The 27478-nt window shown below is 53.6% G+C and overlaps 11 protein-coding genes across 11 annotated transcripts; 3 read left to right on the forward strand and 8 right to left on the reverse strand.

The window, feature by feature from the left end:
- Positions 1–56: 56 nt before the first annotated feature.
- On the reverse strand, positions 57–755 carry BDZ83DRAFT_217798 (uncharacterized protein). The gene is made up of 2 exons (XM_060501743.1): positions 561–755; positions 57–504 (listed from the first exon to the last, which is right to left on the reverse strand). Exons 1-2 carry the CDS (start codon positions 653–655, stop codon positions 117–119), a joined length of 483 nt encoding a protein of 160 aa, XP_060367208.1. The 5' UTR covers positions 656–755; the 3' UTR covers positions 57–116.
- Positions 756–2093: 1338 nt separating this feature from the next.
- On the reverse strand, positions 2094–2963 carry BDZ83DRAFT_572929 (DJ-1/PfpI family protein; the record flags this gene model as incomplete). The annotated part of the gene is made up of 2 exons (XM_060504567.1): positions 2094–2249; positions 2355–2963. 2 exons carry the CDS (start codon positions 2961–2963, stop codon positions 2094–2096), a joined length of 765 nt encoding a protein of 254 aa, XP_060367209.1.
- A 1566-nt stretch (positions 2964–4529) lies between these two features.
- Positions 4530–7037, reverse strand: BDZ83DRAFT_217899 (uncharacterized protein). The gene is made up of 4 exons (XM_060501744.1): positions 6371–7037; positions 6035–6096; positions 5711–5969; positions 4530–5650 (listed from the first exon to the last, which is right to left on the reverse strand). The coding sequence occupies exons 1-4, from the start codon at positions 6695–6697 to the stop codon at positions 4805–4807; spliced, it is 1494 nt and encodes a 497-aa protein (XP_060367210.1). The 5' UTR covers positions 6698–7037; the 3' UTR covers positions 4530–4804.
- On the reverse strand, positions 6921–7764 carry BDZ83DRAFT_217948 (uncharacterized protein). Its single transcript, XM_060501745.1, has 2 exons — positions 7299–7764; positions 6921–6981 (listed from the first exon to the last, which is right to left on the reverse strand). Exon 1 carries the CDS (start codon positions 7664–7666, stop codon positions 7379–7381), a length of 288 nt encoding a protein of 95 aa, XP_060367211.1. The 5' UTR covers positions 7667–7764; the 3' UTR covers positions 6921–6981; positions 7299–7378.
- A 3405-nt stretch (positions 7765–11169) lies between these two features.
- BDZ83DRAFT_717909 (helix-loop-helix DNA-binding domain-containing protein) lies at positions 11170–12663 on the forward strand (the record flags this gene model as incomplete). The annotated part of the gene is made up of 2 exons (XM_060512001.1): positions 11170–11236; positions 11297–12663. The coding sequence occupies 2 exons, from the start codon at positions 11170–11172 to the stop codon at positions 12661–12663; spliced, it is 1434 nt and encodes a 477-aa protein (XP_060367212.1).
- A 3123-nt stretch (positions 12664–15786) lies between these two features.
- Positions 15787–17542, reverse strand: BDZ83DRAFT_695050 (cytochrome P450; the record flags this gene model as incomplete). The annotated part of the gene is made up of 2 exons (XM_060511350.1): positions 15787–17064; positions 17162–17542. 2 exons carry the CDS (start codon positions 17540–17542, stop codon positions 15787–15789), a joined length of 1659 nt encoding a protein of 552 aa, XP_060367213.1.
- A 1230-nt stretch (positions 17543–18772) lies between these two features.
- On the reverse strand, positions 18773–19911 carry BDZ83DRAFT_649743 (uncharacterized protein; the record flags this gene model as incomplete). Its single annotated transcript, XM_060510306.1, has 2 exons — positions 18773–19674; positions 19764–19911. 2 exons carry the CDS (start codon positions 19909–19911, stop codon positions 18773–18775), a joined length of 1050 nt encoding a protein of 349 aa, XP_060367214.1.
- Positions 19912–21140: 1229 nt separating this feature from the next.
- On the reverse strand, positions 21141–24285 carry BDZ83DRAFT_551117 (WD40-repeat-containing domain protein; the record flags this gene model as incomplete). The annotated part of the gene is made up of 2 exons (XM_060503493.1): positions 21141–24024; positions 24077–24285. Coding segments are annotated over 2 exons (3093 nt in total), but the record flags the coding sequence as incomplete, so codon positions are not given.
- An 876-nt stretch (positions 24286–25161) lies between these two features.
- On the forward strand, positions 25162–25795 carry BDZ83DRAFT_649745 (peptidyl-prolyl cis-trans isomerase E; the record flags this gene model as incomplete). Its single annotated transcript, XM_060510307.1, has 2 exons — positions 25162–25482; positions 25655–25795. 2 exons carry the CDS (start codon positions 25162–25164, stop codon positions 25793–25795), a joined length of 462 nt encoding a protein of 153 aa, XP_060367216.1.
- A 262-nt stretch (positions 25796–26057) lies between these two features.
- Positions 26058–26561, reverse strand: BDZ83DRAFT_750181 (uncharacterized protein; the record flags this gene model as incomplete). The annotated part of the gene is made up of 4 exons (XM_060513890.1): positions 26058–26191; positions 26244–26306; positions 26422–26437; positions 26499–26561. The coding sequence occupies 4 exons, from the start codon at positions 26559–26561 to the stop codon at positions 26058–26060; spliced, it is 276 nt and encodes a 91-aa protein (XP_060367217.1).
- A 352-nt stretch (positions 26562–26913) lies between these two features.
- BDZ83DRAFT_750182 (cytochrome c oxidase subunit 6B) lies at positions 26914–27452 on the forward strand (the record flags this gene model as incomplete). The annotated part of the gene is made up of 4 exons (XM_060513891.1): positions 26914–26962; positions 27137–27249; positions 27305–27368; positions 27418–27452. The coding sequence occupies 4 exons, from the start codon at positions 26914–26916 to the stop codon at positions 27450–27452; spliced, it is 261 nt and encodes an 86-aa protein (XP_060367218.1).
- Positions 27453–27478: the final 26 nt, after the last annotated feature.

Below are 27478 nucleotides of genomic sequence, written 5' to 3' on the forward strand. Positions count from 1 at the left end.
ACACTTTGCCGAGCCGGGGTACAGCACCTCGTGCCTGGGGATCTGGAACCTCGTCTCATCTAGCAGCGACTTTACACTAGCCTCTTGAGATTCTTCATGAGCCCAGGGGTTCGTATCTAACGCCCAGTGGGGTATACTTGGCAGCCCGTTTGTACGAGGCGGGCGCGTGTAAGTCGGGCTGCCGGAAATATTTGGCGTAGCTCAGTCCAGATGATTCGCCATAGACATCTGGACTTGCATAATCTGTGGACTTTCCTATGGCGCCTAACGCGCCCGGGCCAGCTGTCTATGAAAATGTTCCGGATGATGGCATTCGTGAGATATCGTGAACTTGAAGCTCGAGGCGCCGGCAGAGTGTTCATCCTTGTCTGGCTGGCAAGACCCGGAATGTGGCTACCTTCTCGTTCCGTTCGATCACAGTATATCGGCTCCAATTTATGGACCCGGAGAACTCTTTCTATAAGATGGCTTTGGTAGTGTAGCGGCACTATTCGGTTACGCCTTCTGGAGATATATTTTCTCGGTGAGCTTTCTTTCTGTCTCGGTGAGCGGTGACTTACACCGAGACGTGGACCCCGCCGGCAATTGTGATTTTCTGAGCATAACTTGGTCCAAGCTCGGCACAGTGGACTGGTGTATGATTAATGCCGCGCATTTGACTTATGCCGTTGTGCAGAACTACGCTTCGATACCTGTCATGATTGTCATCTCAAATTATGCAGAGATGTCCCCCACGAGCCCCCACGAATCCTTGGACGGCCGTGGACAACCATTCATATACTTGTGATTTGATTGCAGGACCGAAGGAGGAGATATTGCGGGTGTAGTGGCATCTTCTTTTCCTCCTCTTCAAATTGTCTATCAGGTTAGTTCTTGTCATGGCACATTGAATGGTGCTTCAAAGAAATGTTTGCAAGCGCAAACACACTTGCCCTCTAATACCTGAGATGTTACCTTGATGGGCACCATTTCTGGTGTTCGTGATGACTTCCTCACAAGGTCGCAGTGGTTGAACATGCCTCAGTTTAGCATGCTTTCCGAGTGCCCTTCGCTCACTTTCTTCAATTTTTGAATATGAAATCTCATCTCATCCGAGAAGAACACAAGCATCCTCTGCCCACCCCACCGTCTTATTACTTCTGGCATCGACCCTCCATCGACTTGACTGCAAGATATCAAAGTCTACAAGTCTTGAAGAATCTCTGGCAGCTCCTACATCTACCTATCATAGGCGAGCCACGGATTCACTCAAACCTATGTGTACTTCTGGGGACCGGACAAACATGATGGCAGTAGGGGCCCTGTGTTCGTCATAAATGTCTTCTTAGTGGACATACCGACAATCACGTCTCTGTCGGCGACTCACCCCCAGCTTTCTCTGAGCCTCCATGCGAATCTAGCTCTTGCACGTCGTGTGTTCCTCAAGCGTCGATGACACCCGGGTTGCCAACATATGTTGGTCAACTACCTAGGCGTGCCATGCGTTTCTTGTGGGAGTTCCGGCCTTGATCATTCATGGCGCTTGCTTAGCTCATATCTTGACAATGTTCATCAATCATCAGGGTGTCTCATGCGATGAAACTGATGAGAATGGTACCAGGAACAAGTCTGCTAACGGTGTCAATATCTCGCCTCGGTTAACCTACGTTCAACCCCATCTACTTCTTCAAGCAATGTGATGATGTAAGTGACCTCCAATGAGCGATGCGGTTCAGCTTAAATCGAGGCGTTCCCAGGTCTTCTCTGCTACGGCCTTCACTCACTCAAACTGTCAATGCTGCCAGGTAAGAGCTTTCTTGAAACGTTCAAAGCCTTTATGTCATCTGAGTAGTCACGAGTACGGTGGAATATTTTCGGTCTTTGGCAACTGGACTAGTTGGGCACGATACTTTCTGTCAAGGACGACGATTTGAAAGCGTAAAGCGGACACTCTAGGTCAACTCAATGCTAAACAAGCTGACTTTGTACTGAGAATAGAACCAGGCTGGACCGCTGCTATGCGCTCTACCACGCTCACTCTCAAAGTGGAAGTTGTGCTCCGAGATGCTGCCAGTATTCTTCCTTTTCTCTCATCCCTCGAAACCACAAAACTATCAGTTGTACGTCGGTTCGACGCCGTTAATGTCCGCAAAGGGATCCCAGTCCGCAGCATGGGGAACAAACTCCATGATCCTAGCAACCTTGGCCGCCAGCTCCTCGCCATACACCTGCTTGATGAATTCGAGAGTCAAGTCCAGACCAGAAGTAACCTAACCCACACATCAGTCAGCATGTTCTTCTTCAACTTCTCCTCCATTCAACTGTCACTTTCTCTCGCAAGAGGGATCAGACCGTAATTATCAGAAGTAACTTACACCCGAAGAAGTCCAGACATTCCCATCAACAACATACCTCGCCGGCGAAACCCACTTCGCCCCCGGCGCCTGCGTCGTGATCAACTCCCAAGCAGCCTTGTTCGTCGTCACCCTCCTCCCATCCAACGCACCCGCCCTAGCAGCCAAACTCGCCCCCGTGCAAATCGTAATCAGATACTTGACCCGCGGCGCGTACCTCCTCACGTACTCCACAATCGGCTCCAGCCCGGGCGCCCGTACGCCAGGGCCGCCGGGGACGATGAGCACGTCGAGATCGAGGTCGTCGTCGAAAGTGTGCGTGGGCTGGATCGTCGGCCACCAGGACGAGTTGTGGGCGTTCATGCCGGGGGACTGAGGCGCTGTTGTTACCGGGTCGAGGGTGGCGGCGACGAGGTGGAGGGTCATGGGGCGGTTGAAGGCTGCGAGCTGGAGGGCGTCGAGGGGGCCGAAGAGGTCTAGCATGTCCATTGCGCGGAAGAGGATTGCGCCAAAGGTCACGGGGAGGGTTGTTGTGTTTGTGGTGATGCTGCGGGTGGTGTGGGTGTGAAAGGGGGTTCCTGTGACGAGGGAGACGGCTGAGGCCGTGATGGCGAGGAGGGAGAGACGCATTCTGAGAGCTGTGCTTTTGGTATTTGGCTCGGCCCTGTTGTTGAGGTTGGGGAAAAGATATGGGTGAAAGGTTAGGTCGAGACTGGGGGCTCTCGATGAAGAATCGAAAGGGAGAGAGGGTTGGAAGAGTGAATAGAAGGAACTAGAACGTAGCTCCGGGAACAGAGAACACTGGTTGATTCAACAAGAATCAGTATTCAAAGCAAGTGCTGTATAAACATATATACGGGACTATCCCACCGAGATCTGTGGCCATGATCACAAATATCCCGATGGCGACACGAAACGCAACGATATGACCCATGACACCAACGCCAATTATTGTAATGCCGAGCCACGAGGATGCCTGGGCATGTCTGGAAGCATTCCAATCCCGAAGGAACAGCGCGCTCGGGGCGTGATACACGCAAGGGGAATCTGGCAATATAAACGGAACATCCATCTTGAGCTACCTTTTACCAGAAGGGGCACGCCGTGACGAGGACTCGGCTTTGTCAGTTGCAATAGAAGGAGTTTGACAAGTCGTCGGTTCAAGTGGAGACTCGATTGTCTTGGAAGAATGACTGAGCAGGTTCGAGCAAGTTTAATCCATCAACTCTGGTTGGTTTCCCTTGCCCCTTGTTTGCTTCTTTCTCATTCTTTAATATCAATGCTTGATCCTGGTTGGATGCCACAGATAGTTATTGATTATCTGGCACCTTGGACAAAGAAGCCAAGCCTTGAGGGTGTGCCCCCGTAAGCAGGGTAAATGGTTAGCAAAACTACAGAAGAAGGGTAACGTGGATTCAAAGGGAGTATCATTGCGGCGGAGGAGCCTCCGGGTTACTCTATGGTGTTGTCTGCCAAGCCTCTCCTGTTTAATATCGGTTGGTGCCGCTGATTGGCTCTTTGTTGATGGAGATCCAATGTGATGAAAGCTTTCAACCACCAGAAATCGGTATACGGCGACCTTTAGCAATCCTTCGACAGGAAATGACCCGTTGAAGTCTCGCTGGAAGTCATCAGCCCCGGTCACCGGTGGTCTTCCTAAGGTACAGACAGACAGTTGGTATCCTAGGGAAAGAAAAGGAGTGGAGTCTAACCTAGCAGAGCGAGAATGCAGTTACCTTCTCAGCCACATGAGGAAATATTGTCGTTGAATTGTCCAAGGAGGAATAGAGCCAAGCCGAAGGATCGGACTGAGGTAAATGACGGGTGGGGATACAGACCCCCGGAACGCCGGGGTTTGATTTCCGGATCGCCCCACTTCCAGGCAGATATCCCCGAAACTCAAATCCGGGCCGAAGACGGGCGCGTCGCCGGTCACGGTTTTTGGTGGTCCTGAGGTTCTACGAATTCACCGACCGATCACAGTCCAATCAACTGGCTTTTGGCTTGGAATTTCCCCCTATTGTCTTCTTGAGAATGAGAAAGAGCTGGACGTCATGACCAGCATTTGTTTCCATCCTCTTCAAAACCGGCGTTCTCGGGCAGCGGCACTAGAGAGTCATGATTACGCTTCCTACTACTCGCCAGAAGCGTCTGATACATGATCCGAATTTATCACTCTTCATTGATGGACAGCATCAGCAAGTATCGAGTAGTAGAAAGTATGCTATGACATCTTTCCGCTCTTCTTGTTCTACTACAACAAACTAACAAACACTCTAGCACCAGAACACAATCGCTCTACCCAGCCTCATTATTGTAACAGAAAGAGTACAGATATGGAAAGTGTACCCAGAATCTAACCCATCTTCAGTGTCTCTATTCAAATCACTCGTTTTTTGTCCCCGTGCTAGGATCCCCCTGACCATCGCTGATTCGCGTATACTCCCCAGTAAAAACACAATCACTCTTTTCTAATTGCGCAAGACCATTCCCAATACACCGCCCAGCACGCCGCGCACGCGGGCCTGGTTCTCATGAATACAAGTAAAAACAACAGCCGTGCTGGCGGCGAAGACGAGCGTCTCCCTCCACTGCTTGTCCATGCCGTACCGCCGCGGCAGCAGCGTCGCCATGGCCCGCGGGGCAACGAACAGCGCCATGTCCTTGCGACGACTGGCGGACTCGACGAGGACGCTCCAGCCGCAAAGGCAGCACCCCGTGCGGACGCAGATTCCCGAGTCCATCCTTTGCCTCGCGGCCAGGTCCTTGCCGAGGATGTGAGGCCCGATTCTGGTGCGGGCGAGACAAACGCCGTAATAGAACAAAGTAATGTACGCTCCCAAAAACGCCGCCGACCTCGACGATGATAGCAAGGTCCGCATGAGTGTCTTTTTGTTGATGGGCCCCCGCAGGAGAAGCGCCACGCTCAGGGGTAGATACATGGCCATGGACCACTTCCACGACCGATAGAAGCGGCTGATGGCATGAAGCTCACACGAGGGGCCGCAGCCCATGTGCACCATCTCGCACGGAATGGGGATTGACTTTGACGGATCGCCCCATTCGTTCGGCCATCCGTATTTCTCACACATGCCTTGCAGCAATTCTGCCTGTCCACTTTTACCGTAGGACATGTCGTTTGCACGGAGCTTCTGGAGGGCCTCGATCAGCCGCATGTCGACATTTGCCGCCGAACTGATCCACTTGTTGTAGCCGCTGGGAAGCCTTTCGGGATGATAAAACCACGCCCACATGATGAAAGCACACGAAGTGACGAACAAGCAAGGGTCGGTGAACCTGCCGATGATCCATTCAGCCTGTACGAAGTTAGTGACGATGATAACAGATTAACGTCAAGATGAATGATTGGTGCATACCTTGGTCCAACTGCCTTGAGCTACACGACGCGCTCGCCTTCGCGCCCAAACTTCGCCAACAAGAACGTCCAGGGCTCTCGTCAATGTGAATAACGTCAAGTCAAGAGTCCGTCCTCCATACCGGATCTCCTTTAGCTTAGCTCCGGGCGGACTATCAGACTTCTCAGGGGAAGTGCCTGTAAAGGCCGAGCTCTTTTTGGACTGCAAAAGCTGCAGACTGAACCAGGCAGCAATGAATGTGGCGCTCCATCTTGCGAGTCTAGATGTGTGTCAGTACTAGACGGTTGTAAACAATAAGAGAATGAAGGATCGAATCCTGCTCACCTAGTTCGAGTCACCTCTGTGAGACCTTTGGCATTACGTTCGAAAATACGTCGAAGTGGCTCCTATCAGAAGGTATTAGGTCTGTTTAGCAAATTGTTGTAGTTGCAGTGACTGCAACTCCAGGCCGCCTTTCTGAACTCGCTGCTTATCAGGAACTAATGCAAGGGACAAGAACTTGTATGCATCTAGGAGAGAAGCCAGTGCAACTCTGAGGTCTCCATCACCATGTGTACTGGATGCCTACGTCACAGTACTTGAACCCAAGTGAAGCAACCACAGTCCTTGTCTCGGGAATTACAAGTGTTTGATACTTCACGCTGAAAGAAATGTACATACCTCTAAAAGTGTACTGCCACCAACAAGCAAGGCACAGAAGGTTGGAAACCGTTGGGGGTCTAGACCGGCGAGGACTATCCGCCTCAGTTGCGCCACAAACCCGATGCACCCGTTCTCCTTTGCAATTTGACGGCGTTTTTTGGTAAGGTATTGCATCAGCAACGTAAGGACTCTCGGAGCAACAGCGGAAGCATATCCTAGGAGGTAGGCCCGAAGGAGGGGCCGTAGGATTGGCGGAATTGCTTGTAGCTCGACAAGGCCATTCCGGCGAATTTGCAGCTGACTCCGAGGTAGCATTGCGGGAAGCGAAGGTGTGACGGCAGCCATGAGGCTTCGGCGTCAGTGCCGGTAGTTGAACTGGAAACGGTTCCTGAGCAGAGAATCAGCGATCCGCATAAGAGCCGGAAACGATGTGTCTGTGCACATTCGGATATGTTATGATGTAACCGTACAATGGCGTGAGGTTTGAATTGGTAGGCTGCTCGTCAAACTGAGTTCAGCAGAGGGGATTTGGGAAACGAAGGATGTGGCTGGAGACATGGGTCGTTGCTCTAAGCAGACAAGGTGAAGGACCGGCGAAAGTGCGATGATCGGGAGGGGCGTAACGACAGCTGAACCGTGGTAAGGCATGAGTTACGTTAGGTAATAGGGGAGTGAAGCAGCAAGCGGACTGGCCATCCGCACCAGCTAGAGAGTATGAATCATGTCGAGAATTGGGAGACCAACCAGACGATGACAGGTATTTGGTTATGAGGAACAAGGTTCGGGATTGCCCGGCCCATCTTCACTAGAAGCTGGCCATAGACCTCGGATGCCAATTAAACAAGCTGCAGGAAAACCAGTCTAGGCATGTAGGTAGATAGGTAGGCCTCTGAACAATAACAAGAAAACGCGTAATGAAGATGGTGAACTAGTGGGCGCGTCTTACCAGGGGTAGTATTGATCAACTTGCTCTTCTCAAGGCTCGTGATGGCTGTTACTCCAGAGTCAACCACCAACCCGCAGCGCCTAGGGCAGGGCTGGAGCTGTGCTCAATAGCGAAAAGTATCGCGTACCTTGCGTGTTAAGAGACGAAGGGGACGGGAATGAAATAAGAAATTGTGGGGTAATGGTGCGACCCACGACGTGATGGAGGGCCTGGGGTAGGATGAGCGACGTAGGTTGTGCAGTAGGTGCAGATGGAGACCAGGGGCTGGTCAATGGTGAGGCCGAAGGAAATGTGACAATTGGGTTCCTCGGCACGGTCGAGAGTAAGGCAAGGTAGGGAGAAAGGTACGGAGTACGGTAGGTACGCATAGGAGGAGAGGTCGGATCTGGCAAACGTGACCGAAGCGCAGATTACCGCCACGGCCAGCAAGATTGGCGAATGTGATTGGTTGCAAAATCAAGTGTTTCGATCAGCTGGCCTGGCACGCGGAGAATGTGAGCTTCACGGTTCACCTTGGCGGCCAGGAAGAAACGGGAGTGAAGATTGAATCTTTAGCCAAGCCAGATGGGGCTTAGGCGCGGCAACCCATGCGAGTGCGACGGTGCTGAAGAAGAAGAGACTTCTATCAAAGTCTGGAGTTTGTCTGGAGGAAAACCTGAAGGGAACGGCGTTTTGCGTTGGCTCGGTAGTGGTAAACGGCGTTGGACAGGGAATACCTTGCTAGCCTTGCTTGAGAACTCTAGTCCTTACGAGTTGCGGGACGCTTCGGGCGTGGAGGATTTCGATCAGTGCGATCGACCGGCCGTCAAGAATCTCGGCGCTTGCTCCTAGTTCTCGAACGATGAATACTTGGTAGACAGTTGGACACAGGAGGTCGATGGTTGACTGGTTGGCTGGTGGGAAACCACAGACAGACAGGCTGGGACAACCAGCCGTTTCGTATCAACCGAGGCTGTGTTTGTTTCCTTTGTCTCGCCGTGTCAAGAACCGTTCAGGGTCTGTGAGGTGCCTTAGTAGGATCTGTCGGCGCTACTTTAGGTGCTTAGCAAAAAGTTGTGGACAGCCGTCAGAATTCCAAAGGATTTGATGTACGAGGTATCCGGATGGGTAGAACAAACAGTGCGGCAAGTGTCGATGTGACAGCGTTAATTGAGATACCGAGACTGAAAGACACAAAACGGGATGAAGACGTGTTACAGATGCGGTTCCAGGCGACAGATGGAAGCAACGAGTTTGGCCGAAGGATGAGGCCAGACTTGAGAGTCAACGGGAATAAGACAGGGTATATCGAAGCAAAGTAAAAGCTGAGGAACACAACCTTCAGAACATGTCGAATGGGTGCGAACGTGGAACCTCTTTGCAAAGCTACCTTACCCCAAACTGAGATGAGGTGAGCGTGGTGAGGTGTGTGAAAGTGCTGGGAAAAGCTTAGGAAGGTTGATGATGCGGAGCACGGGTGCACGGACACAGGTACAAAAGTACATCAAGAGGCCAAGCCTAGAATGGCCTAGTGTAAGGTAATTCTTGGGGCAGGGAGAACATGAAGATGACTGACAGCGCTGGACAGCGGGAGGGGGGAAAGAGATTGGGGATGAGAGAGAATTGAGAGGAGAAAGTGAGAGGGGAGAGCTCCGAGCTGGCATGTGATGACCCGCTAGGGACATAAGCCCGTTAGCATCGAAGACTGGCATCGACCCACCCAGCTAAGCAGTCAGGCACCAAGCTAACAGGAAGGTTGAGAAGAGCTTAATGAACCAATCAAAACGTATTTAATCCGTCGATGGTCCACCTGCTGACCGCCATTCGTGTGACCAGAGCCCGCCAGAAAGAGGTGCCTCAGCCTCTACCTACCTTGGGTGCTTAGGTAAGGCGTAAGCGGAACCGCACCGTTTCAACGATACGGCTCGGCTTGTCTCATGTCCGCATGGCTCCGATCCAAGATCCGGCGCCTTGTCCAATCAGCCTTTGGTCCTTTCCAGTTGTTGGGGGAAGGGCAGGGCAGGTAGGACGGCATATCTTAGGACCATCCATGGCATCCTCATCCGTAGTGTAAGAAACTGGGCAAAGGTAGCAATGGGAAAATTAGGCCGGCACGAGCCCTGCCCTGCCCTGCTCTGCTTCCAATTCCATTGCTGCCGGCCTAAGGTAACCTGTCCACTGTCCGTTGACTGCTGCCACTAAGGTAAGTGCGGAGGCTTGCAGCGCGCGATGCAGGTGACCGTGCCGGCAACCCACTCACACCTCACACCCCACCCCTCCCTGCAACTTGCGACTTTGCCCTCCCTGATCCCTCTTCCTACGTTCCTCCACCTCTACCTCAATCCTCACTACTATTCGTACCCAGAGAGTCAGAGTCTCTGACCTCTCTCTTCTACACTTCAGGCTAGCACTCAACCACCCTGGTCAACAACAGGGGTCGTACTTTGGCTGTTTGGTGCCCCAGACCTTTCATTCCTTTCGAGTCCTTGATTTCCTGCTCGTCACTCACTTTCCCCGGCTGAAAAAAATCACGGGGTCCTTGAGCCCTCGTTCTCGCTGCACCGTACAGTCCTAGAGAGTACCGTGTCCGTCACCTCACGCCCGCGTCCAACGCCTACGACCACGTCCACTTCCTCTCCCCATCTGTCTTACTTGCCTTAGCTTACGTCTGGCCACCTCCCTGAGCTGATTGGGGGTCCGTTTCACCTCACCTGTTGCTATTCCTCGCTATCCGTTTGGGCGCTCTCTCAGATATGCAAGTACACGGTTGAGCCAACCTCAACATCAAGCCAAAGCACCAGCTTCGTCCACGTTGGTTCAGAATCTATCTACCTTACAGTATACAAGTAGTTCAAGGCTTCGAATGGGCCTCGCGCTCGCATCCCATCTTGGACACACACACGTACCCTCGTCGTCTCGTGGCTCGACACCGTACGTCTAGAGACTACTCCGTACCCAGACTCTGCTTCTGAGGTGCCGTTCGACAAGTCTCAAGGGTCTCTTCCTTCTTCTTAGCCCTGCATGGGCCGCATTAACGTCCGCCATACGGGGTAGACCTTGGATGCTCTTCAACTAGGAGCTCTCCATCTCACCATCCATCAAGAACGTAGCACTGCTTGACGCGGTGCTCTAGTACACCACTCTGCCGCCATCCCACACGCTGCCCCCAGCTCCGCTTGCTCTCCCCGACTTCACTTCACCTCACCTTGCCTCGCCTTACCTTACACGGAACCCGTCCCGCCTTTTGCCTCGCGCTCATCATCGCCATCCATCCATCCATCCATCCATCCATCCCTCCTTTCTTCCTTCCCCCTCACCCCCCGCTCATCGGACGAGACGACGGCGAAGAGAACCTCCTTCTAGCACTAGGGATCCAGAAGCCCGGTGCGGTGCCTAAGCGCAGCCACCACCCCACCTCCGCCTCGACGTAACCTGCCAGCCTCTACTTCAGTCTCTTCCTGCTCTGCCACGGCGCGCACCTAAAGACGGCAAATACACCCACCAACCTCTCCAGACTCCTATCAAACGACACCATAGCGGTCACTGCTGCCACAACAACAATCCGCCACCCCGCCAAATCACAAGGCAATCAAGCGACTGGCCGATAACTCATTCGAGGCCACTTCACCGCATGCCCTCTCCCAGCCAGACGAGCCTCTTCGTATAGACGCGCTGCGCTACACTGCGCTCCTGATAGACACGTCCCGCCCCTCCGTCAGTGATTCATAGGATATCGATTTGCCCATAGGAATGCGCATGCCCTCCTTCGAGTCGACTACACTCACTCTTTACTACGCTTCGAGGCCTTCACGACCAACGTCTCTCGCTCACCGAACCAGAACCAGAACCAGCGCATTCGACGGCCATCGTCCATTTGCCACAAGACGCACCCATGCTCGCCATACAACGTCCCAGGATGGGTTCGACGCAGCCGTCAGACCCCAATTTGCCCTTCGGCTGTTAGTAAACCGTCTCGTCCATTTACCACCAAAAGTCAAATACTCACAACCTTTTCCCAGATGCCGTTGATCCTTCGCAAGACTTCTTCCTCGACCCTCCCGAACCTGCGCCTGGCGCACCTCTCCTCTCCGACAATGAAACCAAATTACTCAGTTCCTTTTTCGAGGACATGACTGCCGATCACTACAATCTGCCTTCTTTCGGTGAAGGACTCAACTTCAGCGATGCTTGGTTAGAACTACCTCCCCAGTTCATGGGGACGGCGACGTCTTTTGGCCAGTCACCGGCACCGCCGCCTCTCGCTTCCCCCGGGCATAGTATACCTCATAACGACTTTGCGGACATGATGTCCATGGGCTCAAACCTGATGCCTCCTCCTCCCCCTCCCCCACAGCAGCAGCAGCATCAGCAGCAGCCGCCGCCGCCGCCGCAGCAGCACCATCATCAGCAATCACACCCGACCCTCGATCAGCACGCCTCAGCCGATGTTCTCCAGGCCGCCAGCACACTACTGCACAACGGTTCCTCGTCAAGAACGAACACAAATGGGTCTGGGCCGATGTTCAGCAGCACCAGGGATGTTCCGCACTCCCTCGGTCCACCCGTCGGCCATCTAAGGCACCAACCTATGGAGGATTTCAAGCGTGCTGAACGGGGCAGCGTGGCTCAGGCCAGTCTCGTTGATGATCATGATAGCACATTCGCAGACATGTTTTTCGGACCCGCCCCTGGCGAGAGAGTGTCTTCGCAACGGGCTAACCAGGTTCCCAATATCGATGTACAGTGGGGCTCGGATGCTCGATTCAACCGCTCCAACAGCTTTGTTCCGGATCCTAAAGAAACCTACGATGCTCTGTCTCGAGGCCAGCTGAGGTACATGGAATGCTTGGAGCCAAGCCAAAGCACAGATAATACTCGCCCACCAAGCCCGAACGGCGAGCACGCAATAGGAAAAGGTCACAGCCGAAAGTCATCTGAAGTATTGAAAAAAGAAGAGGATGCTGATGCACCACCAAGAAAAAGGAGGAAGAGCAGGAGCACGAAGGAGGAAGTAGACGAGGATGATGAAGAGAATGGTACTGCAATGAAAGCGGCAAGAAAACGCAAGACGAAGGCCGAACCTACATCAGCCACTCCGCCAGCAGAAAACGGCACAGGCCGGAGGCGTAAATCCGGGACTGGTGCCAAACCAGCACGGGAGAACCTCACGGATGCACAGAAACGAGAAAACCACATCAAGAGCGAGCAAAAGCGCCGGACATTGATCAAGGAAGGCTTCGACGACCTCTGCGAGCTGGTGCCAGGTCTCAAGGGAGGCGGCTTCAGCAAGAGCACGATGTTGACCATGGCGGCCGAGTGGCTTGAAGATATAATGAAGGGCAACGACGAGCTCAGGGCTCAGGAAAGCGCCCTCGTGGGACGGTGATATCACGGCTCAATGTCAACAACACTACCATCAGTGGAAATACCTTACCATTGGTATGCTCCACTGCTCCTCCGGACGAAATTCGGAATACCGAACCGAAGGACGCCAGCGCTTGCCTCCTCGGGTATGAGGTTGCTTGCTATATCACGATGTAGGAGAGGAGATACCTGCAGCATGTGGGAATCGTTATCAAAAGGCAGATTCCCAGAGGAAGCAAGGCAGGATATGTTGGGCACGATTATGAACGTAATTTACGGGAGTATCCCAGCCCTGTAGCGGGCCGCGCACGGGAGGCTGCGATGATTTACTTGCGGGAACAGATTTACCCAGATTTATTATATTTGATCAGGGAAGGCTCTTGTAGTTGATACCCTTCGCACTGTTATTCCCCCCAAATTCTATTATTAAACCAAAAAAACATATTCCACACATAATAGACTTCGTCTTACTTGCAAATGTGTTGTCGCTTCAATGATTTTCCTCCTTCATCCCCCTCCTATTTCTGTTGGGCTGATCTGCCATCTCAACTTCTTGCTCCTCCCTGGCGACTGACGCACCACAAGAATCTGCAAGGGTTGGGAAGCGCTCAGTCCAGGCTTTGGGGGTGCTCCTCGGAGTTTGGCAGCCTTTGTTTTTTTGACATGTGAAAGCTCCAGCTCGCGTGGTGTGGATGCACCCCGCAGGTTCCTCTTTTTTTTTCATCGACGTCGATCACTGTATGCGTATTCGCGCATCTAGCACCTCTAGCCAGACGACAGCGCTTGGCGAGGATCCTTTTGCTTCACTCCGCTCCGCACCTGCAGTCACTTTTTTGCGATATTATCTCGGAGATTGAAGGCCACATGCTTAGTACTAGTGGCTTCAATGTTCACCTGTTCGCCCTTGTCCCACCTCACCGACCCCAGGGCCCCTTGAGGTTGCTGTGGTGGTCCTGTGTGGATGTCTCGGATGGCGGGGAATGCGATGGTGGGGTTAGGCTGGCAGGTCACCCCCTCCAAGAAAACGCCCGCTTGTCCGGGGGGCATGCGAATCTGATCGGAAAGAATCGCGGGGTGAACGGGCGGGTGATTAGGAATAGGAGGGAAGGGAGATCTGAGCGGTCGGGCGGTGACGAGGTCTGGGGAATGTGTTTTTAATGGACAGAGATAAGAAAGTTCGCAGTTCGAAGTGCAAAGTGCGAGGCTCGTTTGGATCTAAGGGACCGAGCGATTGAGGCTTGGATGGAGGGAGCTTGAATGGGTGAATCAGAGGGAACAAAATTCCATTCTGGCCTGGGCTGGATCCGCACTCTTGGACAAATAGAGTGGCTCTTGCTGTCCACGGCCTCCTACGATCTATCTCTAGTGGCTGGCGGGCTGGCTGGGCTTGTGCTACACTGCTAGCTGGAACGAACCGCAAACCTCGATGGCGTTCTTTGGCCGAGCTACTACTGCCTAGTGCCCGTCGGTGAAGGGTTCGGGGGTGTGTTTTGTTTGTGTCTGTTCTCACTTGATAAGCCTGCCAGACTACCATCTCGCGCTATCTTGGGCGAGTAGGTAGGCAAAAACGTGCACGGCGGCGTGGGGGAGCCGTGAGCACGGAAGGTTTCATCGGCGTGATGGTGAGGGGACTCCGGAGGCGGAGGCGGAGACCGGGGGACGGAAGTGGAGACAGCCGATGATGAAGTCAAGGGCGGCGGATGAACTACTATCAACAACAACACGGAGGCAAGAAGGTACCCTAGGTGCCTACTTAGGTGAGGGAGGTGGACGAACGAGTAATCGGGTACGCGTTCCCCTGTGGCTTGTGATAGCTTAGGAAATAAACATGGGCTTTTCCGTTACAACAGCCATACTATACTATTCTTCAAAGTCTCCTTTGTCCAGGAAAATGTGGTTGCTGGATTGTCCAGAAAAGGTAACCCGCGTCTGATGGTGCTTCGTTTGGTTGGTCAAGTTGGTTTTGGGGGCTGGGTCTTGCTTAGTGAAGTGTGGCTTTGACGGTGTTGAAGTTCGTTTGTCGACGCCGCGTTTTGAAATATTTGAGGTTTATTAGGGGATTTGCTAGTTTTGTTTCATTGTCCGTTATTGAAGAAGCGGGAGTATTGAATAATCGACTTTTGATTTTCTTTAGTTCAAATATAACTGATATGCATTGTCTCTGGTAAGCGTGATGCCAGGTGCGAGATGTTGCAGGTTGTTCGAAACACCAGCATCAATATTCACCACCAGCATTCAACGTTGTAAAATTCAACCCCCCAAAATTTAGAAGCGATGAAAATAACTCCTCTGATGATTTTCGCAATTCTGAGGCGGCTTACTATCAAATACATCAAATATGGTATCCAAAGTTGAGAGCAGAGCCGCATCTTCCCTCCGAAATAGCGTCTATACACAACTCAGCACCCTGAAGCCTTCACATACGACCATACCCACTGGAAAACTCGGGATCCCGTCCGCTCTCCCATAGATAAGCCAGTGAGGGCCGGATTAGTAGTTGGGTCGGTGACGACCAGCGAATACCTGGTGTTGTATGTTTTTGCCCTTTTGAGGGTTGCTGTTCGTGTCGTTTAAGGCGGGAGTGTTCAGGTCTATCTTGGTGTTATGGCTCCCTTGTTTTGTGTGTCTGGCCCTGTGAGGCTCAATCGCGGGATTACAGGAAGCGACATGTTCTTGCCGGACTGTCTTCTCTCAGTGTAGAAGAAGTGGACCGGTGGAAATGGTAATGCTCTCATTTTGTCTGGGCCCACTTGCTCTCTGGTTTCAACGACATTTGCTGACTTGACAATCTTTTAGAAGGCTCCAGAAACGGCATAGGACTGCTACGTTAAAGGTCCCTGAGGCAGATTGAACTCAAAGATATACGTTTGTGCTAGTTGGCACTTAATGGTAGTTACACACAGATATCCGCAAAGGGCAAGCCTTTCTGCGGACTAATGTGCCTAGTATAAAGTTAACAACAACTTAAACGACTGATGACTTACTCCAATCCTCGAAATAGTCCACGTCTTGTGTGTTTTTCATCTCTCCCTTCTTTCCTTGCTTTGATGATAGACCGCACTATATTATGTGAAAGCTAGCAAGATTACCGATTTCGATACTCGGAAGTAGAAACCGACTTCAGTTCCCCCTTTTCAACCCCAGACTATTCCGTATCAGAAATGACTCTCAACTTAATCATACTAGACTTGGGCTTCGTGAAAAGCCCCTCCGTCAAACCAGGATCCTCCAGCTCGGCAGGCAACTTCAAAAACTCCAAGTTCCACACCAAAAGCGTCACAATCATCCTCAGCTCCAGGTACGCCAGCCGTTTCCCCCAGCAGCCCCTGGGTCCGCTGCTGAAACTCATAAATGGTCCCGCGTTGTTGTTGAACTTGACCGTTTCCCCCTCGACCTGCAACCACCGCTCGGGGCGGAAGTCCTCGGCGGGGAAGTCGCTGTGGGACCAGTCGCCGACGCCCTCGCCCGTGGCCTTTTGCGAGGTCTCGCTGCGCTTGGCGTCGTCGACGGGCACGCCTGGTTGTACAAAGGTCGGACCAGTCAGGAGGAACATGAGCGTCGTGCCCTTGGGGACGATGTGGCCTAGGATGTTGATGTCGCGGACGGTTTCCTTGGTGATGGCCCCCGCGGGACTGCACAGGCGGAGCGTTTCCTCGATGAAGGCGTCAAGGTAGGGGACCTGAGTCCTGAGAATCTCCTCAATGGTGGGTTCGCGCTTCTGCGCATATGGCTCCGTGTAAGCGGATCGCAGGGCGCTTCGCAGCTTTTGCTGGGCTTCCTGGTGCGCGCCGAGATATTTGACCGTGAAGCACAGGGTGCTGTGGGTGGAGTCCTGGCCGCCGGCGATGTATCCCCACAGCATATCGTTCAGCTGCATGCCGTCGTACTTTGGCTCCCGTCCCTCCTCGAAGGCCGCTGTCTTCTCGCGGGAGACGACGTAGTCTACCGCCGACTTGTGCTCCGACGAGTCTCCTCCCTTGGCGGCCCTTTTGACAGCAGCATCGATCTGGGCTTGTACTGCATCCTTCTTCAACTTCAGAGCCTGGCGCGCTTTGGGCTTCAGGTTCTCGATGAATACGGACAGCTTGGGGAATACAGAGCCAAATACCGCCGTGATGGAGACGTTGAGAACGTGGAGAGCTTTCACCAGGGCCGGGGTTTCGGGTGACGGGAACTTGGCAACCTGTGCGGACGAACCGCTGGAAACCACAACGTCGTTATCGGCACCTTCCAGGAGCTTGGAATACTTCGTCGTAGTGCTCTCCTCGTACCCGACGCCAAAGACGGCTGTCATCATGATGTCGTAGGTGAGGCCCTCCAAGTCCTCGACGGTCTCGAATGGCAGCCCTTGTGCGAGAGCTGCCTTGCGTTTCCAGAGACGAATGAAGTCAGAGATGGCTACATGCGAAGCCGGGGCAGAAACCTAAGAGCACATTAATATTCGTTGAATGGGATGCCTTGGATGCGTTATACCAAATTGGTATAATAGGAGTGATGGTAGGGGGAGGGAAATATCTTACAGAGTGAAGGAAGCTATTCGTCATCAAGTCCTTGGTAAGAAACCTCGACTTCTTAAATGACGGGTGCGCATCCTCCATGGCAATAAAGTGCTCCGACAAGAATCCTTGCCACGCCACGTTATTCATGTACCCGCGGCTGAGCTCCTTGCTCCGCTTCGCCATGAGATCCCTCGACTCGCGATAGTCGGCGACGATGACGAGGGGCTTGGAGAAGGGCAGGAGGACCTGCACTACGGCCGACTTGTGTTTAGCCACCAGGTCGTAGAAGAACCTGGTCCGGAAGCGCGCCGCCTTGTCGTATTCCGCAAAGTAGGGGACGTCGCCCGAGATACGATGTGCCGAGTCCTGGTTGTGCGGGAGGCCTGGGATCGGCTTGGGCATGAGCCAGTTGTAGATGAGGCGGAGTAGGAGGGCGGCTGCCGCTACAGCTGCGGTGATGGTTGCAAGTCCTGCCATTTTCGATTTGTGTTATGAGAGATTGTTTTCCGAGTTATGCAGATTCGTTTGACTTGGTCATATTGCGGAAACTACCAGACTACTGAATCGGCACCAAGTCATCTTATACGATACATACTTCTCCTCTCAAGTTGGAGATGAGGCTGCTCGGGAACTTCATTACTCTCCGTCAAAATAAAATCCGTCAAAGGCTCCGCTGGAGTCAGGGTGGATGTTACACCCGCTTGGAGTATTCGGATTGTAAATGACCGGCTGTGCGGTGGCCTTCGGGCAACTCCTCTAATCACAAAATCTACAGAATTATGGATCTGCAACGATCCCGGGGAGCTATCCTAGCCCAGCGACTATAACAGGGATATTTTGAACTTAACGACGGCCTCCGGGCGGACTAACATTTGTAAATCTCCTAAAGCCAAGAATACGGACACGGCACTTGAGTATGAGGAAGTAGGCGGTCAGGGCATAGAGCCTTTGCGCCATGCATCAGCACTATACCCTCACACCTAAGTGAATGATATTAACAATGACACTGAAGTCACTGCGGACTTTCGGCCGAGTGCCTCTGTTGCCAGCTCTAACTTCCCGCTCGTCGCCTTGTAGATCTGTTGAGTATGCCCGGATAAGGCGCAATATTGGTATTATCCGGGTCCGCCTCCGCCTCCGTGTCCGCAACTACCACGGCACAGATGGATCCTCAGAACCGCTCCGCGAGCCTTGTCTTATATGATGCGACCAGGAACATGACTTGGCTGATTCCTATGAGACAATCCTGAACTTGGAGCATGTATCCTCTTATGCCGCGGCTCTCAGGCCAGTTGAAAACGATAGTGCTCTGCCGAAGTTTCAGCCCTAGCAGCACGATGGTATCGTTGGTCAAATTACACACAAGGAAAAATTTGTCTTCAAAGATAAGACTAGGATCAAATGCCTGCAAATGGCACACTGTACTGAGTCGAAACATAACCACTCAAGATCTGCACCACTTCTCAAAAGAGCGCTTTGGGCTTCAATAAACTTCAAGACCGATGGGTTGCACTCTAGTTAGAAATAGTATATTGACTATGATTCCGGGAGGCTGGTCAGAATCAACTTCGACTGAAGTGCCCTCCACCTAGAACTTGCCCCCAACCCGGGGATCATCTCAAACCGGTGACTTCATCCACGAATCAACGAAGCAAGACCCAAGACAAACACACATACGAGGATATCGCTCCTCACCGTCAAGAAGATCTGTCCATACCGCAACGCAGTCTCGGCGTAAGTCTTGATCGAACCAGGCAAGAATCCCACAACGGTCCACAACATGCCCGGCGGGGGTGCGCGTCCACGCTCAATGAAGAACCTTGTCGTAAGCAAGACAGCCTCGGTCGTCGCAAAAATCCAGAAGAAGATCTCGCGGCCCTTCTCCATACTGTTAACGTCCGTGACTGCCTCATCGCTGCCGGTGGGGTAGTTGTAAGACAGCGCCGTGCGCTCGCGTTCAAGCTTGCTGCCGGAGAAGGTCGTTGTGAGGGCGATGTAGAGACCAAGAGAGATTGCAAAAACGGCGTGGACAATGCGCCAGATGTAGGCGGACGAAGCGGCCTTGGCTTGTTCGGGTGTTTGCATACCAGGCATACCGGGCATGCCTGGCATACCAGGGAATCCCGCGGGGAAACCACCCTGCGCACCGCCGGCGCCCGGGAAGCCTGGCATTCCGCCGGGAGCGCCGCCACCGGCCATCATCTGCGAGAGCATCTTCATCAAGGGATCGTCTTCGCCGCCGGGCATGCCTCCTCCCATACCGGGGCCCGCAAAAGGGTTCTGCGGGGCTCCCCCCGCGCCGGGGCCCTCGAAGCCGAGCATCATCTGTCGAAGCTGGTCCTCGTTCATGGAGTTCGGGTCGAAGGGCGGTCCAGCGGCAGCGGGACGAGGTGTCGAGGCTGGTTCGTAGTAGTGTTGGGAGATGTCGATTTCCTCCGGGTCTGCATGGTCGGCGCTCACGCTGGGCTTCGGCAGACCTGACGTGGCCGGAGCTGGGGACGATGATGCTGAGGGAGGTGTCGATACGGGCTCATCTACAAACAAACTGAGAGTCAGCATTTGTGAAGCTTGAAACTGGTGTCTGCAGTTTCGCAAACTGTCGAAGAGGATTCGGTCATCGTACCTCGCTGGAATCCTCCACCAAGACCAGTGATCTTGTTGAGTCTCGCGGTGCCGCCAGCACGAATTTTTGCCTCGCGCTTCGCCTTGCGCAGGCGAATTTGTTCAGCTGCGCGCTGAGCCGCAGCATCCTCTGGCGTTGACTCCGTCATCGTGGGTGATTTGGTTTGTTGGCTGTGGGGTGACAGATTGTCGAGGTGTGACGTTTTGTGGATGATGTTGGCTTTAACCCGCCCTTGCTTATCTTATCTATGCAAGCTTACCCCTAAGGTAGGTAGGAAGGGAGCTCTACCTGAGTCAAGCCACCCAAACCTCTCACCTCCCACGAAAACGTACTGGGAACAAGTCTTGACAACCACTTGCAATTCCCATTTCAGAGAACAATTGTAGTCGCCTCGATATTTAAATAACTGGTAGTCTCGACGTCAACATCATCAGATAGCAGATTGAGCTTTTCAATCTCTCACCCGAATATGCGCTTTCCAGTTTTCACTGTTATGCGATCAGATCATGACAACATCAACCACGGCAGAATTGCATGCATTCAATCACAGTCTCCACATTCGATTTAAGCTCTAATGTATACGTAAAAGCGCAGTTGGCTATCATCAACATCTCATGTCCCATGACATCCCATCCCTTTAACTTCGAGAAGGCACTCATGGAGTGGCCTTGCTCATGCTGATCAAACGCTTCACACCGACCTGTGATAAGATATTAGTACATAATAAGCGAAGTGTTGTAGCAGCGAACTTACCATCCAGTTACCGCATTCATCAGTCTTGTCCCGCTGGATCTCGACTTGGATCTTGTGAGCAACCTCATAATTCTTCTGCTCAATAGCCTCACCCAAAGCACAAAGTTGATCGATTGTGTCAGGCTTGACCAGCTCCTCGTTGTTCAAGTGATCAAACAACAGATTGAGGCGCTTTTGAGTGTCCTTGACTTGTGCAGCAAAGGATGAAGGCGCGCGAGAAGCTACGCGCTGCATATCCGAGCTGAGGACATCGACCAGTCGCTGGGCGTGAGCTGGAATGTGCGACCGGTCACCGGCTGGGTGTCTGGCCTTGGGCGGGGCAGCCGCCTTCGGGGGAGGAGGGGTCGGTTGGGCTCTGGCAGCAGGCGGGGGCCCGTTGGAAGGAGGAGGGCCAGTGGGCGGCCTCGAGGCTGCTGTAGGCGGGGCTCCGTACGGCGAAGCCGCGTACTGGTTTGACGGTGTGCTCTGCTGCTGGGGCGGCGGCGCATAGGGGTTTCTCGGGGGAGGCTGGCTTCCGGGAGGTGGCATAGAGGACCCCAAGGGGGGCTGGCTTGATTGCGGCTGGGCCGAGGGAGCGGGCGCGTAGCGGTTAGAGGGGGCAGGGCCAGATGGAGGAGGGTTGTATGGCGAAGCAGTGCGAGGCATGGTAGGTGGTGGCATCGCGCCAGGCTGAGGGGGCGGAGGAGCGTATGCGTTCGATGCCGATGATGTTGGCCTAGGCGGGGCCTGGAAAGTCTGGGGAGGTCCGGCCAGAGGAGACGTGACACGAGGCGGGGCAGGGCCCTTGGGCGGCGGAGGAGGAGGCGTTGAACCAGTGCGTCCGTACGGGCTCTGAGGCGGGGGGCCCGGCTGGTTAGGTTGCTGAGAGAACGGCGAAGAGATTGGAGCGACGCTAGGAGTGGTCTTCCTTGGAGGGGGTGCCTTGGCAACCAGAGGCACATCATTCCAACTCTCCTTGGGGCGGAAGGACGTAGTAGGCGTGGAGTTGCGCGGCGGCGGCGGCACCGAGCCGAAGTTTGAGGGAGGTGGTCCGTAGCCCGAGGGTGCTTGGTAGGCCGGCTGAGCGACGGGAGGCTGGTAGCCTTGGCTCGGGGCGTAGGACGACTGGCCGGTAGGTGTGTAACCACCGATCGCCGGGGCAGCCGGGGCATACGGGTTCGACGCAGCTGCCGGTCCGGTTGCTGCCACGAGAGCCGGTCCCGTTGGCGCGTACGGGCTAGCACCGACAGGAGTCGGAGCAGGAGCAGTGGGCTGGTAGGGCTGATAACCGGGGGTGGCCCGGGGGTTGGTCGCCGCAGGGGGTTGTCCCGGACGACGTCCAGCAGCCGGCGCCTTTGGTGCGGCCTGCGAGACGGCGGCCTTGCCCGTAGCCCGTGCCAAGCGCTCCCTTGCCAGCTGCGCCTCGGGGTACTCTTTGGGCAGCAAGTCCAGGTATTTCTGGGCAACTGCGAGTTGACCGTGGGCGGCAATGATATCGGCGTACTCCGTGTACTTCTCGTACAAAGCTGACAGCTTCCAGTCGGCAGATTGCTCCTTTCCAGAGTCCTGGAACTTCGTAACTTGACGAAAGATGGTCACTTTCTCGATGAAGTGCTGAAGTGAACGAGCGTGCACAGAGAACGTCGAATCATCGCTAGGCTCCTGCATGCCAGCCTGCTCGGCCTCCTCAAGCTCTGTGATCCAGATGGAGACGACCTTCTCAAGCTTTGACCCAACGAGGAAACAGAAAGAAGCATCCTTGCGTGAGCCGTTCTCGAGGATGCGGTCACCAAGAGCCTCACAGAGATCCGGGAACTCTTTGGGGTCAGAGAACGTGCAAAGAATGGCCATTGACTCCTTCCAATTCTCGAGGTCGGCGTTGTAGACAACATCCCACAGGTTCTTGGCAATGACTGATCCAAGCAAGCGGACGTAGCTTGGGACACCGTCCTTGCTGGCCAGATAGGCACTCTGCACCTTGTCCACCAGCTCCTGGCCACCGCAGTTAGCAATGAGGAAAGCATCTGCCCAACGCTGTTCCTTGAGTGAGATCTCAGTGGCCTTTGCAAAGTTTCCAAGCATCAAAGCCTTGGTGATGGACTTCTCCACTGTGGTATCTGTGTCAGCGAGCAGGTGGAAAGGGCTGTCCGTCTTGGCGCCCTTGGTTGCAGAGAGATTCGACAAAAAGTCTTCCTCTCCTTCTCCGTCGGCCTCGCCCCACATATTGTTGGACTTCTCTGCCTCCTTCGTGTCCTCCTCCTTGTCCGCCGCGGCATCCTCAGGTTTCGCCTCTTCTTTGCTTGAGACTCCGTTGGTGATTTCTTCCTCGTTGAATCCGAGGTACTCAACAATGCGCTTCCGCGGGTTATCGCCAGTAAGGGTTTCCATCACGAGCCAGTCGGCCTTCTCCTCCTCGGTCTTAGCCTGTTCCTTACGAGACTCGCAGAGACCAACGATGTCGCCTGACTGCAAAGACTCCTCGAACTTTTCCGTGGAGGTACCGATAGACGAGTCAACCGAGAACTGAGAGATGGAGATCTTGGTGGACTTTTGCTGGGCATTTTGCTTGAAAATGACAAGCTTTCCACCAAAGCCAAAGGTAGCTCCCACTGGACGCTCAAACCACTTGGGAGCTTGGCTCAAGGAGAACGACGCTCCCTGCGGCTGTGTCTGAGCACTAGTAAAGAAGTCTTCACCATCGAGATTGTTGTTAGTAGCGGCCTGCGTGTTCGTAGGGTTAGTGTTCTGAAGGGTCTGGACGGTGATCTTGCCGTCGAAACCAGCAGTAGCGGAAAGATTGGGGTTGGCGGGGTTGAATCGAGTGAGGAAGGTCCAGTTTGTAACCTCAGGGAACTCTCCCAGTCTCTCTCCAGTTTGAGGGTTCCACACCAGAGTCCTGTTGTCTTTGCCGCAAGAAAGCAGCAAATCGCTGTCCTGCTGGCACCAAGATAGGGAGAGAATACCCTGCTCGTGTCCCTGAAGCGTTCTCTCGGGCGCATTGGCATTTCTGAGATCCCAAAGAAAGATGACGGGAGCGGTGTCGTCGTGGGTGGCGGTCAGGAGCTTCGTCGAGTTGTTGGGATCCCACGCAATGGCGCTGACGGGCTTTCTGTTGTTGTTCAGGGTCAAAGAGGCCTTCTTGGTCTTCAAGTCCCAGACGGTAACAAAACCACCAGAACCTCCGGTAGCGAGAATGTGCGCTACCTTGCGGTTCCATGCGACAACTTCCAGGTCGTCCGCGCGAGCAGCGGCGGTTCCCAGTCGGAATGGGTTCTCCACGTCGTTGATGTCGTAAACGAACAATTCTCCCTTTGCGCCGGCGGTCGCAAGGATATTCGGTCGGAGAGAGTTGAACTGGAGGGACTTGATCGCACCGGTGTGCTTCGTTGTGCGGGACATGAAGGCATCCTCGGCTCCGTCGATGAGCTTCTCGGCATCCCACAGGTCGAGAGAGCCATTTTCGAGGGCACCTGCGATGATGCCCCTCGGGTGGTCGGAATCGGCCGGTCCCCAAGCGAGGTCATAGAATCTAAGTGTCGTGAGCCAAGATGTTTGATTTGTAGTGCGGCAGCAAAGCCTACCTCGAGTCGGTGCTGATGCTAGCTATGGGCTGCAGCTCGAGGCCTTGGTCTTGGTTGTCAAGGTTGAGGTCCCACAGCTCCAGCTTGGTCTCATCAGAAAAGTCGGCATCGACAGCTCCAGCTCTAGTGCCGGTGATCAAAAGAGGCTTCGACGGGTCGGGGGACCAGGCGAACGCCGCGGTCCTTGGGATCTCGCGAAGGCGAACCATGATTGCGAGAATCACTCAGTCCCCGGGACTGCACTCGGAGGGAGGGGGGAGACGTTGCTATAAGGGAAGTCGGCCAGTCTAATAAAGACAAATCTAACTGCGAATTGGCATTGGTTGACGTGACAGTGACAAGAAGATCTGGCGAGGAGGGCCGAGATTCTGGAGTTGAGAAAAGTAAAACCAAGCCTTATGGGAGAGGTGGCTATTAGTCGTTGAAGCGGTTGTGTCACAGTGCACGCTGGCCCTTAGGGAAATATGATGCCAGATTGCAGCCCCATCCCAAGCTCCCCAAGGCCTAAATCGCAGCCATCCATACCCCCCTAGCACTGGACCGTGCACCTCTCAACTGGCTCGAGCAGGAAAAGTGGCGTCACGTGCATCGTCATCACAGCAGGGAGAGTTGGAGGCGGAGAGCAGCAAGAACAGGGAATGCATTACATAAGCGGCCACCTTCATGATATATATTCTTCCATTGGAAATCCCATACATTCTCAATCAAGATGTGAAAGTAAAGGTGGACAGAAACAAGCCTGTAGAAGCAGGGGTATCTGGCAGAAGATTATGTCCAAACACAGTATTGAAGATGGGTATACCTCAAGTTACGGTACCTCAGTGGACGGGAAGAAGCGATCAACTGTCGCTGTGTGCTGCTTACGTAACTCAAAGCTAAGACACCCAAAGAACCACGGCACAGCTCCAAGTAGCTAAAATCCACTTCAGCCAATAGAGACTTACAACAGCTCTTGCGCAGAAACTCCACTTACTATCAGAAAGATTCACTCAATTGTCACCTAAGGTAGCCGCGTTCATTATCAAGGCATTGCCGAGTAAGTTGACGAATACAACAAGCGCCGAACAATTACATTCTGTGTCAAGATGACGGACGCTGCGCGCTGGAAATCGACCGTCTTCGTTGGTGGACTGGCCTCAGTGGTGACGGCCGCTAACGTTCACGATGCATTCATCCCCTTTGGAGAAATCGCCGATGTATCGCTGCCGAAGAACGACAAGCCAAACTCAACAGATCCCCATCGTGGCTTCGCCTATGTTGAGTACGAAGATACGGAGGACGCGAAAGAAGCCATAGACAACATGGATCAGTCAGAATTCTTCGGGCGAGTCATCAAGGTGTCAGCCGCCAAAGTTCCCAAGAGCGCAGACGAAGGCCTGGGCAGCAAGAAGGCTGTCTGGGAACAGGTCAGTTATTCCCCCAGTATATGTTTCATATAATCTTATGTTCGCGATTCTTAATACTTCTTGTTTTCCTCTTCCCTTACTCCCACTTCTGCCACTTAGTGACTATGTCTCTATCCTTGCTCATATTGCTGCCTCATCGAGCCTTCAAATCACGTACTAACGTCCATCATAGGAGGGATGGCTGGCAGAGCATGCTGTTGGCGAAGAGGATGGGTTGGCAACGGACCAGGGCACGGCACAGATTGAGATGCGTGGGGATGACCCCATGCAAGGTTTGGAGGGGCTTGATGTTGCGGGACCACGACCAGAGTGAAGATGAGGTGGTGTGGACGGAGGCGACTGAAACCTCTTTCGAATTACATAGCGACGGCGTTCACATGCTTTTACTGAGATATAAAATGGGCACAGCTTTTCTCTAATACTCGAGGCGGAGAAGCACAATGAGAAAGGAAATGAAAGCAGCGTCTCTGGTGCCTTTTGATCTGTCTTTGTCGTAGACTTATACAAACTAATCCTCCCTAATAACACACGAGCGCCATGGTCAACCGTTCTCCCGTCGTCCTCATAACCTTCGCTTAGTGGTGCTCCTCTCCGTGGCCGGCGTCGGCGGCAGACTTGCCCTGGCGCTTGAGACGGATGGTCTTATCGGTCATGAAGTGACGTCCGACGGAGTAGGTGGCAGCGGCCAGAGCGAAGCCAACGACGACACCTATATGTCGTCAACAACAATTTGACGTAACCTTGAATGTCTAATGACGTACCGAGGGGGATCAGTTCGGGAGGGATCTGGCGGAGCTTGCGCAGTCTCTGGGAGACGGTGTGGCCTGGAATCAACAATATCAGCTCCTGCTAGCCATTTCGCAACACCACAGTTTGACGTCGAAATCGGTATCCGATATCGCGGGAGCTTTCAATGGCTGGGGCCGGGTGTCGACGTACCGACTTGGTCCTCGGCCTAAGGGGAGATGTAAGAATTAGCGATTGCGCTCATCCGGACCGGCGAAATTTCAACGTACGGGAACGGGGGACATCATGCGCAGAGTCGGGCGGAAAGCGCGGAGACCGAGAGTAGGACGCATTTTGACGATTTTATTTTTTTTCTGAAGAGGGGAGATTTTTCGGTCCTGTCGGTACGGCGGGAGGGAGCGTAGTTGATCGGGATTGGATCTCAAAATGAGTGTTTAGAAGTTGGACTGCACTTCCATCGGTCTGGTCTGATGTTGGACTGGAGCTCGGCCCACCTTCCTAATGCCTGAGGCCCGATTGGCCATCTTCAGGCATCCACCCGTTCTCGCCCGTCACCACCTGACTCTCGGTGCAGAAACGACCATTCAATTGCTCTCATAGCATCAACACCGATCGCACGCCGCTGCCCACTCGACCCCATCACCAGATTCGACTCCCAGTCAATTGAACTCGCAAGCCGCCAAAATGTCCGACGATCAGGAGCTCGTTACCAAGCCCTTCAAGTTCGTTACCGGTACGCTGAAGAAATATCCCTCTCCAAAGTATGGTCTGATCTTTTTTCCGAGGCTAACTGATGATCACTATAGCCGGTATGAACCCTCCACCAGAACCACCGAAACCCGCGATAGCGTCACCTCAATTGAAAGCGGGAATGATGAGCGACGTGAATCTGACTTGACTTGTATAGGCACCGATGCCCGCTACCCGAACATGAACCAGACCAAGCACTGCTGGCAGAACTACGTCGACTACCACAAGTGCATCAACGCCAAGGGCGAGGACTTCGCCCCTTGCCGCCAGGTCCGGACCGTCCGCAAGTTATGTTAAAAAATTGAAAGAAACTAACCAGTCGCAGTTCTGGCTCGGCTACCGCTCTCTGTGCCCCTCTGGCTGGTACACCCGCTGGGACGAGCAGAGAGGTCAGCACTCCGTCCGTATATCAAAAGCACGCATACTGACACGTAGCAGAGGCCGGCAACTTCCCCGTCAAGCTCGACGCATAAGCGAATTTGGACTCTGTTATGAGCAG

The sequence above is a fragment of the Colletotrichum acutatum genome (genome assembly GCF_030867785.1).
Source record: "Colletotrichum acutatum strain CBS 112980 chromosome Unknown BDZ83scaffold_26, whole genome shotgun sequence".
In the NCBI taxonomy this organism is placed as follows: domain Eukaryota; kingdom Fungi; phylum Ascomycota; class Sordariomycetes; order Glomerellales; family Glomerellaceae; genus Colletotrichum; species Colletotrichum acutatum.